The 15380-nt window shown below is 42.4% G+C and overlaps 1 protein-coding gene across 1 annotated transcript; it reads right to left on the reverse strand.

Annotated features, from left to right (window-relative positions):
- Window positions 1-6947: 6947 nt before the first annotated feature.
- LOC114213251 (melanoma antigen preferentially expressed in tumors-like) lies at window positions 6948-10348 on the reverse strand. Its single transcript, XM_028108323.2, has 3 exons — window positions 10326-10348; window positions 7947-8270; window positions 6948-7512 (listed from the first exon to the last, which is right to left on the reverse strand). The coding sequence occupies exons 1-3, from the start codon at window positions 10346-10348 to the stop codon at window positions 6948-6950; spliced, it is 912 nt and encodes a 303-aa protein (XP_027964124.2).
- Between the last annotated feature and the right edge of the window lie 5032 nt (window positions 10349-15380).

A 15380-nucleotide genomic window follows, 5' to 3' on the forward strand; every position in this document is an offset into this window, starting at 1 on the left:
ATAGACATTGGGGAGGGTATGTGCTATGGTGAGCACTGTGAATTGTGCAAGACTGTTGGATCACAGATCTGTACTTCTGAAACAAATAATGCAACATATGTTAAGAAAAAAGAAAAAGAAGAAGATAGCAGGAGGGGAAGAATGAAGGGGAGTAAGTCGGAGGGGGAGACGAACCATGAGAGACGATGGACTGAAAAACAAACTGAGGGTTCTAGAGGGGAGGGGGGTGGGGGGATGGGTTAGCCTGGTGATGGGTATTAAAGAGGGCACGTTCTGCGTGGGGCACTGGGTGTTATGCACAAACAATGAATCATGGAACACTACATCAAAAACTAATGATGTAATGTATGGTGATTAACATAACAATAAAAATTAAAAAACAAAACAAAACAAAAAAAAAGAAAAGAAAATCATTCAACCATATCAATGGAACAAAAGCAAAAAGATCCCATATGATCATCTCATTAAGTGCAAGAAAATCATTTGCAAAATTCAATTATGCATTCATGATTTTTTTAAACTCTTATTAAAATAGCAATAAAAGATAATTCTTCAGTAGGATAAAGGCCATTCTCAGAAAAAATATATAGCCAAATTTATTCTTTTTTTTAAGCCAAATTCATTCTTAATCATGAAAGACTGAATGCTTTCTCCTTAGATCAGACACAAAGAAGGATGTGCACACTCACATTTTTTATTCAACATTGTTCTGGAGGTCCTAGCCACTGCAACAAGGCAATGAAATGAAATGAAAGAAAAGTCATACAAAGTAAAAAGAAAGAAGTAATGGTCTTTGTTTGCAAACAACATGAACATTTATATAGAAAAGCTTACGGAATCCAAAGCAAAACTTCTAGAACTAAGTAAATTTAGCAAAGTCATAGGATACACGGTCAACATATAAAAGTCGATTGTATCTCTATGCTACCTACTAGCAACAAACAATTGGAAATTGAAATAGAAATTCCATTTGCAAAAGCATCTAAAAGCAAGAAATACTTAAAGGTAAATTTAATAAAATATATTTGAGAACTGTGCACTGAAAACTATAATACAGTGCTGAAAGAAATGAAAGAATACTTGGGGCGCCTGGATGGTTCTGTCAGTTAAGCGTCTGCCTTGGGCTCAGGTCATGATCCCAGGGTCCTGGGATCCAGTCCCGCATTGGGCTCTCTGCTCAGGGGGAGCCTGCTTCTCCCTCTCCCTCTGCCTGCCGCTCTGCCTACTTGGCTCTCTCTCTCTCTCTCTCTCTGTCTCTCTGTCAAATAAGTAAAATCTTTTTAAAAAAATGAAAGAATACCTAAATAAATGGAGAGACACACAATAATCATGCATTAAAAGACTCAATACTGTTAAGATGTCAATTCTCCCCAAATCTATAAATTCAATGGGATCCTAATAAAACTTCCATTAGGCTTTTTGGTAGAAGTTGAGAGGCTTATTCTAAAATGTATATAGACATGCAAACGACGTTGTATAGCCAAAGCAATTTTATAAAAGAGCATTTTGGAAGACTCAGTCTACCTGATTTCAAGACTTTATATAAAGATACAGTAATCATGCCAGCATGCAGATTAATGGAACACCACAGAGAATCTGTAAGTAGACTGCATATATATGGTCAGTTTGATAAGGTGCCAAAGTGACTCAGTGGGGACAGAAAAGTCTTTAGAACAAGTGGCCTGAGGGCACCTGGGTGGCTCAGTCGGTTAAGTGTCTGCCTTCGGCTCAGGTCATGATCCGAGGGTCCTGGGATCGAGTCCCGCATCAGGCTCCCTGCTCAGTGGGGGAGTCTGCTTCTCCCTCTGCCTGCCCCTCCCCCTGCTTGTGCTCTCGCTCTCTCTCTGACAAATAAATAAAAAAAATCTTAAAAAAAAAAAGTGGTCTGAGAACAACTGTATATCCACATGGGGACAAAAAAAAAAATCAAAGTTTATCCCACACCATACATAAAAATTAACCTGAAATAGATCATAGAGCTACATGTAAAAGCTAAAATTATAAAACTTCTAGAAGAAAACAGCATAAAATCTTTGCAACCTTGGAGTGAACAAAGATTTTTCAAATAAGGCACAAAAGCACAAATGATAAAAGAGAAAATCGATAAATCCGACTTTATTAAAATTAAAAATTTTTGATCTTCTGAGGATACCACTGAAAAAATAAAGACAAGGTACAGACTGGAAGAAATATCCACAATACATATATCTAACAAGGACTTGTGTTGGGAATATATTAAAAAATTCTTATAACTCAATAATAATAAAACCAAAAGAATTGGGCAAAACATTTGAATAGACACTTCACAAAAGAAGACACACGAATGCCAAGTAAGCACACGAAAAGGTGCTCAACATCTTTAGTTACCAGGGAAATGTAATTTCTTATAAAGATAAGCATAAGCTCATTGTTCAAACCTGCCCTCCCTTCTAGGTATTTACCCAAGAGAAATGAAGTATGTTCACACAAAGAATTGTATATAATTTATGCAGCAGCTTTTTCCATAACAGCCACAAACCGGAAACAACACAAATGTCCACCAAGATGTGAGTAGATAAACGTGTGGTATGTCCATACAATGGACACTATACAGTAATAAAGAGGAAAGAATCACTAATACACACAGGATAATGGTCCTCAAAGGATGATGCTCAAAGAAGCTAGACACAGAAGACAAGGCAGCATTATGATTCAACTTATAATACATTCTGGAAAATGTATCTCTATAGTGAAAAAAAAAAAACACCCCACAACAACTACATGAAAAATCTCACAGATCAGTTGTTAGCGGGTTGAGGGCGGGGGTCAGGGACAGCAAAGAGCGGCCAGAACTTTTGGGGGTGAGGGAAATATACTTTTATTGTGGTGCTGGTTCCACAGATGTACATATTTCTCAAAACTTAGCAAACTGTAGACTTTAAATGTATATAGTTTCCTATCATTAAGTCATAGCAAGTCATAGCACAATATACTTGGTTTTAAAATCTACATGAATACATATCGATAAATCTCAAAACCAAAATCTCAGCCCCCCAAAAACACGTTAAAGAAAGATAAAGTATGACATTTATGTAAATTTTACCAACAGCTGAAATAATATCCCTTATTCATGGATACATATGTATAAAAATGTTATTAAAACATGCATGGTAATAACATACAACAAAGTTAAGCTAGTGATTAGCTCTAGGAAGGAAGGAGAGACAGGGATTTAGGGATGATGGGGGAGAGCTCCCCAGGGAGAGTCATCTGTGACATATCAAGTTGTAATAGGCTTAAAAAATCTAAAGCAAACATGGCAAAATGTGAATATTGTAAGTGTAAAGCTGGGTGTGGGTACCCATGTCTTTTGTATATTACTCATTATACTTTCCCATGTATTTGGAATGTTTCATAATAAAAATTACAGCGTGCATCTATGAAATATGAAGGCAGACATAGGGAGTGCCGAGGACTCTTTAGAGAAGTTTTGTTACAAAGGAAAAGAAAAGAAACAAGAGCTGGGGGAGGATGGGAAGGCAAGGGAGGCTCTTCTTTTCTTCTTTTTTTAAAGTGAAAAATAGTGGAGAGCCTGTTCATCAATTGATGAGAATAATCCAGCCGAGATGTTGAAATAAGTGGTTCAGGAAAGATGGGGCTAAACGCAGGGAGAAAACCTTGAGAAGCCAGAGAGAAGCTTTGTGCTGTGTGCAAGGATTTTTATTGCTATGTGGTTGGTAATAGCAAAAGAAGGGGGGGGGCAGGGGGGGACAAACTAAATTTACATAAACAGGCAAGGGGTTAAACTATGGACCAATCATTTTATGGAATCATATGCCAGATAACAAGAAGAGCAAAACTTTAAGACCTATATACTTAAGTGAGAAAAAGGAAGATGATCAAAATCACACCAAGACACTATTTCTATAAGGAAAGGGGAGACCGGACATTTATATATGCACATATAAATATATAAAAAGACAGAAAAGTCTGGAAGAAGGTACGCAAAACTGAACCCTCTGGAAAGGGGTCTGAGATGAAGGGAAAGTTCAGGGAGACGTCTGTTCTGTCTGCATTCACGGAATGGTTTACATTGAGAATGTTGTATTACTTGGGCAAAACCATACAAAGTATGGAAAACAAGGCAAGTCTGCCCTCATGTACCATTTACCTGTACAAATATAGTGACCGCAGAATCCCACCCGCTATTCCTTCCATATCCAACTTAGTGATATTATTGGTAGTCTGCTAATGTTGGCTTTCCCTAAATTTGCATTTTAGTGGAAAATAACATTTAGCTATAAACTGATAATAAAGATTTCCAGGCACCATGCAGTTTATAAGCATTTACAACCACATGCCAGGCTCTGTGCTCTGCTTGGGACCACAGGGTGACAGAGACACAGCCCCTGCCCTTTATAGGGCAATCTCTAACAGGTAAGGTTGTCAAAGGAAAAAAATAATTTAATACATATCCTTATCATATGATCCAGCAATCTTGCTCCTTGCCATCTATCCAAATGAGGTGAAAACTTACGTCCACACCCAAACCTACATTCAGATGCTTAGAGCAGCTTTAGTCATAATTGCCAAAATCTGTAAGCAACCAAGATATGTGTCCCACTCTGGTGGGGAGGCTGCACCTTGTGGGGGGCGGGGGAGGGTAGGAGTTAGATGGAAACTACATTCTATTCAATTTTACTGTGAACCTAAAACTGCTCTAAAAAGATAAAGTCTCCTTTTAAAAATTTAACTGTAACCTTCCAGCTCTAAAATTTTATGATTCTAAATGTATTTATTTATTTTTATAGAGGAAACAATTCTTGTTCATTGATTTTTATTTTTTTTTAAAGATTTTATTTATTTGAGGGCGCCTGGGTGGCTCAGTTGGTTAAGCGACTGCCTTCGGCTCAGGTCATGATCCTGGAGTCCCGGGATCGAGTCCCACATCGGGCTCCCTGCTCGGCAGGGAGTCTGCTTCTCCCTCTGACCCCCTTCCCCCTCGTGCTTTCTGTCTCTCATGCTCTCTCTCTCTGAAATAAATAAATAAAATCTTTTAAAAAAAAGATTTTATTTATTTGAAAGAGAGAGAGAGCATGAGAGGGGAGAGGGTCAGAGGGAGAAGCAGACTCCCCGCTCAGCAGGGAGCCCGACGTGGGGCTCGATCCCTGGACTCCGAGATCAAGACCTGAGCCAAAGGCAGACGCTCAACCAACTGAGTCACCCAGGCACCCTGTTCATTGATTTTTTTAAAAACTCAGTTTTAAAGTCTCATTTGTAGGGCACGTAATGCACGGAGCACTGGGTGTTATACGAAAACAATGAATCATGGATCACTACATCAAAAACTGATGATGTATTGTATGGTGACTAATATTCTAACATAATAAAATTAAATTAAAAAAAATAAAGTCTCATTTGTTTACAGGCACCAAAGGAAGTTAAATGCTTTTTTGATATATCTGCATGCGTTCTTTAAAAACACCAAATTTCTTTTTACAATCTTTAAAACAATTTATATATTTGATATTTATATATATCACAAAACAGATATTTAGACTCAAATAGCATTTCATGACAGATTTCTTAAAGTAGTAAACGGTATAGTCCAGCTTGTATCACCTGGATCTACCAGCAGGTGGCATACAAGTCCCGAGGCTTGGAAAGTCTCGAGCGAGAAATCAGTCTTTTATACGCCCTCCCTCTCCCTGTGCCGGCCGCTGAAGCCGCCTGCGTGAATCATGATTCATTGGTGACCCATATGAAAGCTGAGTCCTATGGCATGCCCTGTGTCCTGTTCTCTATTTGAGGAGTGAAGGGAAAGACTCATTTATTGAGCTCTTACTGTATGCCAAGCCCTCCACCTGCATCATCTCATTGGATCCTACAAGAATTGGATAAGGTGGGTGGGTGTGCATCATTATACAGGGAAAACTCCTTTCAGAGGGAAACGGAGGCTCTTGCCTACGGACCTCCCACCAGCAACACCAGCCCCTGAATCCTCAGCAGGGAGCCTTCATTTGGGTGCGTTTCTTTGAGTCACTGTGATGCTTTTTTTGTGTGTCACCTTGACTAAAAGATGCCCAGGTAGCTGGTAAAACATCAATCCTGGGTATATCTGTAAGGGTGTTTCTGGAAGAGATTAGCATTTGAATCAGTAGACTGAGGTTAGAGATTCCTGGCATCGTTCAACTCCTTGGGGATCAGAATGGAACAAAAAGGGGAAAGAAGGGCAAATTCTCTTCTTGCCCATGAACACCGGAGCTCCTGACTTCTAAGCCTTCAAACTCTGGGGTTTACACCAGGGGTCCCCCGGTTCTCAGGTCTTTGGTTTCAGACTAGGAGTTACACGATCCGCTCCCCTGGTTTTCAGGCCTTCAGCCTTGGACTGAGTTATACCACCGGCTTTGCTGGTTCTCCAGCTCACAGAAGACAAGAGAGTGGGACTTCGGCCATGACCACATGAGTCCATTCTAATATGTCAGTACACATTCTATTGGTTCGTCCAGAAAACCCGGCCAAGACATTGTCTCACTTTTCACGATTCTTTCTTCTCCCACTCCCTTACCTCCAGAATTGCTCATTCCCCATGTTCATTCCTGGACCTGGAGCACAAAACCTTTTACAGACTCGTGCATGTTCATGAAGCTGCTGAGCGCAGGGCTTCTCTTTGGAGATGCTCAGGTGTGCTGTGGATTCCCCTCTTGAATGCCCTCTTCCCTTTCCTATTTCCCTAAGTCATCTAAACTTGGATGTCTCTTCCTAAGGAAGAATTCACAAACCCACCCTCACTATATCTGAGCCCCCCTCCAGTGCGTAGCTTCCTGGCAAGGTGTCTCTTTCCATAACCCTGAAACTTTATGTGGATGGTTGTGTGATACCACACTCAGGATAGAGCAGCAAGTGAGACAGTGCACCTGACATCCCAGTCTCGCATTCACGGTGACACCACCTGGGGTTGCCACCTCTCACCTGAGCATCTGATCCAGGCAGCCCTCCAGGAAGGAGGGAGAATCCATAGAGAGCTTCTGTAGGTGGTGCAGCTGGAGGAACTGAGAGGTGAATTGGGTGACATGCTGCTTCTCCTCCTTGGAGGGCGTCGCGTGGATATGGGAGCACACGAGTCTCCGCACATTACTCATCTGGCCCAGGTAAGGAGCAAACATTCCCAGGGTGGACAGCTTCCAAGTGCAGTTCACTTCCACCTCCAGGATACTGTCCAGCTGCACCATATTCAGGACCTTCTTAATATTTTGGATGGCCATTGTAAAAATCTTCAGCTTCTTACAGCACAGGTGGAGTGAACTTCTCTGTGTGGCCCACCTAAGGAGGTAGGTGAGGCATTCATCCTGGGTCCTGCCCCTGAGGCACAGGTCTATGGACACGACCAGTGGAGCCAAGGGCTGCCTCATCCTTACACCGTCCTTGGCCACTGGTCCCATCAGTGGGTACACATGGGCCCTGGCTCCAGACAACACTCTCCAGAAGTTCTGACCAGTATTCCGTAAATCCAGCACCTGCAGTTTCCACCTCCTGTGGGGAAAACAGGAGCTTGGCCGAGATGCTTTTAAGATCAGTGTGGATGAGACCATGAGTCTCAATTTAGGCAGTAGTTAGACTTCCCACCTGTGAGAAGACATCAGCTGCTCCCTCGCCTTCTTCCCTCCCTGCCTCACTTTTCTCTATTTTCTTTTCCCATCCATCTCCCCTTGTCTCCACTTCTAGTACCTGGAAGTATCATGGGGAGGTGGGGGGCATGTTCTCTCAGGCGCTCCTGCATCTTAAGCAACCCCGCACCTCCAGAAGGCATCTCCCACAGTGAGCTCAGCAATGGCCAAGGCCTCTGAGCGCCTTCATTGCCATCATCAGAAGCCTCTCATCCACCAACTGACCATCTACTTTCTGTGACCCCAGCTGCTTCTTCCAGGACACCCAGGACCTTCCCAGGCTACGTGGATGAGCCTTACCTGGGGCGAACCTTCTGGGCAAGCAAGACGCCAAGCCCACTGATCGCTGCTTGTAAGATCGCCTGGTGAGGTGTCTGCATCAGGCCCCCCAGAGGGAGGTGGGCAAAGGGCCAGGCACACACCATCGCCTTCAGGGTCTTGTTGTATCTCCCAGCAAAGGCCACCATGAACAGTGGCGGGAAGAGCTCTGAGGGCAGATACTCCAGAGCAGCAATGGCCAAGGCCTTGTCCTTTAGCAGGCTCTTTCCCGCCAGTTCCAGGAGTCTGGGTGGGGCCTCGATGCTCACCCTGAATCTGCTCTGAAAGGAATCCTGTGGAAATGTCAAGGGAACAAGACATCCTTCTCAGGCCAAGCCTGGGCATGCCCGTCTCCTCCCCATCCTTCAGAGGAACCAACTCAGGGCCAGAGTCACTGCTCTGGAAATGGTAGAAGAGCCTCAGCTTACCCCAGTTCCACTCTGGGCTCTGTGGCCATGGAGCCATCACTTTGCCCCTGCCAGCATCAGGACAGAGCGTCTCACAAGCACCCAGGAGAAGGAAATGCAGCAACCAGCTCATGCGGTTCCACCCACTACTTGGCTTGATTCCAGTGTCACTGGGAAGTGGGTACTCAGAAGCCTGAGAGCTGACCCCCATTTTTGGGGGGGAATCTTTTAGACCATCACTCTAGGCCCTAAAAACAGGAATGGGAGTGTCGTGTGGCCTAACGCATCCTCAGTTCCCACTGTTAACCCGACTGGGAGACATTAAGGCGATACCTCTAAAATGGGTGCTATTCATTTTCACTTTAAAATTTTTTATTTTATTTATTTAAAAGATTTATTTATTTTGGGGGGCGGGCAGAGGATGAGGGACAAGCATACTCCCCAGTGAGTGGAGAGCCCCGCACAGGACTCGATCCCAGGACCCTGAGATCATGACCTAAGCTGAAGGCAGACGCTTAACCGACTGAACCACCCAGGCACCCCCTCACTTAAATGAGAAATTCTAAAAACCATGAAACAGTATTATATAGAATTTGGGAGCAGCAATGGAAAATACTGAAATGTACATTTTCATGCACTATATTAGCATTATCATTTTGGGAAGGAGTTCAGGGGAAGTAATAGTTCGCAGTCAGAACAGTCTCCGCTCTTCAAAAATATCATATGGGATGTTTTTAAGCTTTTAGTTAAAAAAGCAAAAACTAGTAAAATCACAAAGCCATGAAGTATATGAGTGATAATCTAAGGGCACAAACTATTTAAAATATCAAAAAATAAAATTCCAAACGGTGAGATTTATTATTTTTTACAAAATGCAGACTTCTTGTTCAAACAAAACGATGCTTTTACACTTAACTCAAATTTTATTTCATGCCCCTTAATAGATTCTTTTTCTTTTTTTAATAATTTTTATTGTTATGTTAATCACCATACATTACATCATTAGTTTTTGATGTAGTGTTCCATGATTCATTGTTTGTGCATAACACCCAGTGCTCCACGCAGAACGTGCCCTCTTTAATACCCATCACCAGGCTAACCCATCCCCCCACCCCCCTCCCCTCTAGAACCCTCAGTTTGTTTTTCAGAGTCCATCGTCTCTCATGGTTCGTCTCCCCCTCCGACTTACTCCCCTTCATTCTTCCCCTCCTGCTATCTTCTTCTTTTTTTTTCTTAACATATATTGCATTATTTGTTTCAGAGGTACAGATCCGTGATTCCATCAGTCTTGTACAATTCACAGTGAAACGGTGAGATATTTTTCATTAAAAAAAAAAATCTGCCTGGTTAAGGCATTAAGAATGACATGAACCAAAGCACAAGATAAAAATGTTTGGGATTTAGGCAAAACCAAAGCCTTAAATCTGTTCATCTAAGAAAGAAAAAGGAAAACTTTGTGCCATCCTCGGCTTCATGTCACCACGCAGGACTGGCTGCCCTAGTTCAGATGGGAATGTCCTTTGCTGGGACGGCAACTTACCAGCTCTGACGCAGATGGCCAGGTCCTTAGGCCTCAGACCCGGTGGAGAACCCAGGTGGGTGGCTCCAGGGATGGAGGGCTCTGCATCTCTTCTTTGGTGCCTGAGGCTTTTATACATCTTTCTTATCACTTCTCCCCCACCCCTTTCAACCACTGACTTCCAAATGGAAAACAATACTTGATGAGATTCCTCAATCTCCATCCGGTTAATCCTGATTTGGGTCTTTGCTTTTCTCTAGATTAATTGACTCATATACCTATTCAGGAAGGGGAAAGGATTAGGGAGGGGTAGTCAAGGACTCATTCATTGGTTCGCTCCACAAAAATTGACTGAGTTTTACTGATAGGGTTTAGTTGTAGTCCTGGGTGTGAGACAGGGAAGTCTGATCTATTTCTGACATTAAAGAGCATCATTGTTGGGGGATCTCCGACCACATTAGAATTATCATGATGTTCCAGGGTTGAAACAGCTTCATGAAGACAGTGGTATCAAAGAAAACAAGTCTCTGAATCAAGTTGTCACCTAGGTGTTATGTCAGATAATATAGCAGATGAGGAGTCCACTCAGGGAGCAAGGGTGGTGTAGTTGAGGATGTGGCTGCTTCTCCAGGCCATAACACTCCTCTGAAGGAGAGCAAATCAAAGTTACAATGAGGGGGCGCCTGGGTGTCTCAGTCGTTAAGCGTCTGCCTTCGGCTCAGGTCATGATCCCAGGGTCCTGGGATCGAGCCCCGCTTCGGGCTCCCTGCTCAGCGGGAAGCCTGCTTCTCCCTCTCCCACTCTCCCTGCTTGTGTTCCCTCTCTCGCTGTGTCTCTCTCTGTCAGATAAATAAATAAAATCTTAAAAAAAAAAAACAACAAAGTCACAATGAGAAGTGGGGGTGGGGGCTGGGCAGGACAGAGCTGGGTGATCCCAGTGGGACCCCATGAATAACCCAAGATGGTAAAATATGGGTTATTTTCCTTAGGGAGCAAGGAGATTGAAAGACACTTCTCTGGGGAGAGTTGAGACGTTAACAAGGGAGTGGCTGAACTAAACACGCTGTCATTCTTGAGGGCAAGGAGGGAGATTCTGCCTTCAGACTCTCCCAGGAGGGAAAGAGTACTTCCCCTAGAAAAATGGAATCAGGGATGCCCGGGTGGCTCAGTCGGTTAAGCGTTTGCCTTCAGTTCAGGACATGATCTCTGGGTCCTGGGATCAAGCCCAGAGTTGGGCTTCCTGCTCATCAGGGAGTCTGCTTCTCTCTCTCCCTCTCCTCCTCCCCACTGTTCATTCTCTCTCTCAAATAAATAAATAAGATCTTAAAAGAAAAACAGAAAACCATGGAGCATGGAGACCCTTCCAACGGTATCAGCAGAAATCAAGAAATTCTTCTCAAGCTCTACTGGGCTATTTTGGAAAATATGACTAGCCACAAGGCACAGATCCAAAGAAGATTCCAGAAAATGCTGGAAAGTGATCCCTTTGGGGTTGCAGAGGAGGACCCTGACTCTTCTGGTCTTCCTAGAGGTGTCAGGCTGGTGAAAGGCTCTAGGGACCAGGCCCCATGCAGTGGCTCTCCCCTCTGGTTCTCTTGGCCCAGCCCTTGAGCTGACAAAGTTCTACTGGGATCCAACAAATGTTTTTTCTCTCCCAAGGCAAATCTCTTCTTATCCTGAAATGTCTTGCCTTCTGTGTCTTTTTAAAAGCCCAAATCTCTTTTAACCCTACTTGCCCTCTCCATTTCCACTTTAGATCCACCAGTATCTTGCCCTAAACAAGAGGCTGTTCTCTTTCTTCCTCACCAACAAAGATTTGATGGCAAATCACCCTGGGTCCAGACAATTAAGCCCAGAGGACTAGCTTGTAGAAGCATGGGGTGGGGAGGATGTTTGCTGGCTCCCTCCAGGTGGGGTAGGGCCAGAGGAACCAAGAGAAGGGAGAAAAGCAAGAGCAGGGAAAGGCCACAGAGGAGCTGGTGCAGAGCCCAGAATGACAGAGAAGGAGGGAAGTGTCAGCTGAGCAGGAGAACAAGTCCTCTGGCTCTCACAGGGCTGTGTCCCTTCAAGGCTGAGGCCAATGGGGACGCTATGACACTGGATTTGGGGGCTGAGAGTTCCCAAAGGCCTGGCTTTGTTTGCACTCACTAGTGAGGTTCCAGAGGCAACCCCCACTCCAAGGACACAGAATTAGGCCGGGGGAAAGTCCAGAGAGAGAGGATGGCAAACATCCATTCTGGGTGCAAAGCTGAGGGGCCAGGTGTGGGGGAGCTGGGCCTTGGCATCAGGCCAAAAATGGGCTGTTCGGTCTCCTCACTCATTATGGTCTCTTTGGACTTGGACAATTTGGCTTTCCAGGAGAAAATGAGACCACATGGGGTCTGGCCCCATGTCTGTGTCAGCCAAGTGACATCACAACTCCTGCAAGCCAAAGGAAGGTCATGGTACATGCAAGTAAAACCAAGGCCCAACAGGCTGTTGGTGAGAGAGAACAAAGGTGGAGCCCAGGGAACCTCAGTGTTTTGGGAGGCCCTGGACTTCCCCTTGTGGGAAAAATCCTCCAATGTCTAGGGCTGAGGACTGCAGGAGCCTGGGGGATGGGGGATTCTGCGAACACATGCACTGCAAAGTCTTGGTACACTGGACGTCCCCCCAATACCCAATACCTTATACCATCCCCTCACACCCCCTCCTTGATTCATTACAAGTGTTTACTTATTCTTCTTATAACTGAAAACATGTACCCTTTGACCTACATCTTCATGGAAACAAATGAAAATGAAAACAAAACAGTCCAAAACCTTTGGGATACAGCAAAGGTGGTCCTAAGAGGGAAGCATATAGCAATATAAGGCTACCTCAAGAAGCAAGAAAAATCTGGGGCGCCTGGGTGGCTCAGTGAGTTAAGCGTCTGCCTTCGGCTCAGGTCATGATCCTGGAGTCCCAGGATCAAGCCCCACATCAGGCTCCCCGCTCAGCAGGGAATCTGCCTCTCCCTCTGACACTCCCCCATCTTGTGCCTTCTCACTCCCTCTCTCTCAAATAAATAAATAAATAAGATCTTAAAAAAAAAAGAAGAAACAAGAAAAATCTTCAACAACCAAATCTTGCATCTAAAGGGGTTAGAAAAAGCACAACAAAGAAAGCCAAAAGCCAGCAGTAGAAGGGAAATAATAAAGATTAGAGCAGAAATAAATGATATAGAAATTAAAAAAGCAATAGAACAGATCAACAAAACCAGGAGCTGGTTCTTTGAAAAAATTAATAAAATTGATAAATCCCTAGCCAGACTTATCACAAAGAAAAGAGAAAAGAGCCAAATAAATAAAATCACAAACAAGAGAGGAGAAATAACAGCAAACACCACAAAAATACAAATAATTATAGGAGAATATTATTGAAAACTATAGGCCAACAAATTGAACAAACTGGAAGGAATGGATAAATTCCTAGAAACATGTAACCTACCAGAACTGAAACATGAAGAAATAGAAAATTTGAATAGATCAATTACCAGCAAAGAAATTGAATCAGGCCAGCATTACCCTGATACCAAAACCAGATGAAGACACCACCACAAGAAAAGAGAACTACAGGCCGATATCTCTGATGAACATGGATGCAAAAATCCTCAACAAAATACTTGCAACCAAATCCAACAATATATTTTAAAAAACATTCACCACGATCAAGTAGGATTTATTCTTGAGATGCAAGGGTGGTTAAATATTTGCGAAATCCATCAGTGTGATATATCACATCAATAAAAGAAAGGATAAAAACCATATATATGATCATTTCAATAGATGCAGAAGAAGCTTTTGACAAAGTACAACATCCATTCATGAGAAAAACCATCAACAAAGTAGGTTTAGAGGGAACATATCTCAGCACAATAGAAGTCATATATGAAAAACCCACAGCTAACATCATATTCAATGGTGAAAAACTGAGAGCTTTCCCCCTAAGGTCAGGAACAGGACAAAGCTGTCCACTCTCACCACTTTTATTCAACATAGTACTGGAAGTCCTAGCCACAGCAATCAGACAACAAAAAGAAATAAATGCATCCAAATTGATAGGAAGAAGTAAAACTTTTGCGATTTGTATATGACATGAAAAACCAAAAGACTATATAGTCTATATAGAAAACTCCAGAGACACCACCAAAAAGCTGCTAGAACTGATAAATGAATTCAGTAAAGTCACAGGATAAAAAATCAATCTACAGAAATCTGTTGTATTTTTATACAGTAATAATGAAGCAGCAGAAAGAGAAACCTAGAAAACAATCCCATTTATAATCATACTAAAAATAATAAAATACCTAGGAACGAACTTACCCAAGGAGGTGAAAGACCAGTACTCTGAAAACTATAAAATACTGATGAAAGAAATTGAAGATGACACAAACAAATGGAAAGATATTCCATGCTCATGGATTGGAAGAAGAAACATTGTTAAAATGTCCATACACCCAAAGCGATCTACACATTCAATGCAATTTCTATGAAAATACCAACAGCATTTTTCACAGAGTTAGAACAAACAATCCTAAAACTTGTATGGAACCACAAAAGACCCTGAATAGCCAAAGCAATCTTGAAAAAGAAAAGCAAACCTGGAGGTATCACAATTCTGGACTTCAAGTTATATTACAAAGCTGTAGTAATCAAAACAGTATGGTACTGGCACAAAACTAGATACACTGATCAATAGAACAGAACAGAAAATCCAGAAATAAACTCACAATTAACCTTTGACAAAGCAGGAAAGAATACCCAATGGGAAAAAGACAGTCTCTTCAACAAATGGTGTTGAGAAAACCAGACAGCTACATGCAAAAGAATGAAACTGGACCACTTTCTTTCACCATACACAAAAATAAACTCAAAATGGATTAAAGACCTAAATGTGAGAACTGAAACCATAAAAATCCTAGAAGAGAGTACAGGCAATAAATTCTCTGACATTGAGCATAGCAACATTTTTCTAGATATGTCTCATGAGGCAAGAGAAACAAAAGCAAAAGTAAAACTCTTGGACTTCATCAAAATAAAAAGCGTCTGCACAGCAAAGGAAACAATCAACAAAACTGAAAGACAACCTACTGAATGGGAGAAGATAGTTTCAAATGACATATCTGATAAAGGTTTAGCATCCAAAATGTATAAAGAACTTATACAACTCAACACCAAAAAAAAAAAAATAATAATAATAATCCAGTCAAAAAGTGGGCAGAAGACATGAACAGACATTTCTCCAAAGAAGGCATCCAGATGGCCAACAGATGCATGAAAAGATGCTCAACATCATTCAGCATCAGGAAAATGCAAATCAAAACTATAATGAGACATCACCTCACACATGTCAGAATGACTAAAATTAAAAAAAAAAAACTAGAAACAAATGTTGGCATGGATTTTGGAGAAAAAGGAATGCTTTTGAACTGTTGGTGGGAATGTAAACTGGAGCAGCCACTCTGGAAAA

The sequence above is a fragment of the Eumetopias jubatus genome, unplaced genomic scaffold (assembly GCF_037043125.1).
Source record: "Eumetopias jubatus isolate StellerSeaLion01/CBP00866 unplaced genomic scaffold, mEumJub1_p1.0 scaffold_4, whole genome shotgun sequence".
Lineage (NCBI taxonomy): Eukaryota > Metazoa > Chordata > Mammalia > Carnivora > Otariidae > Eumetopias > Eumetopias jubatus.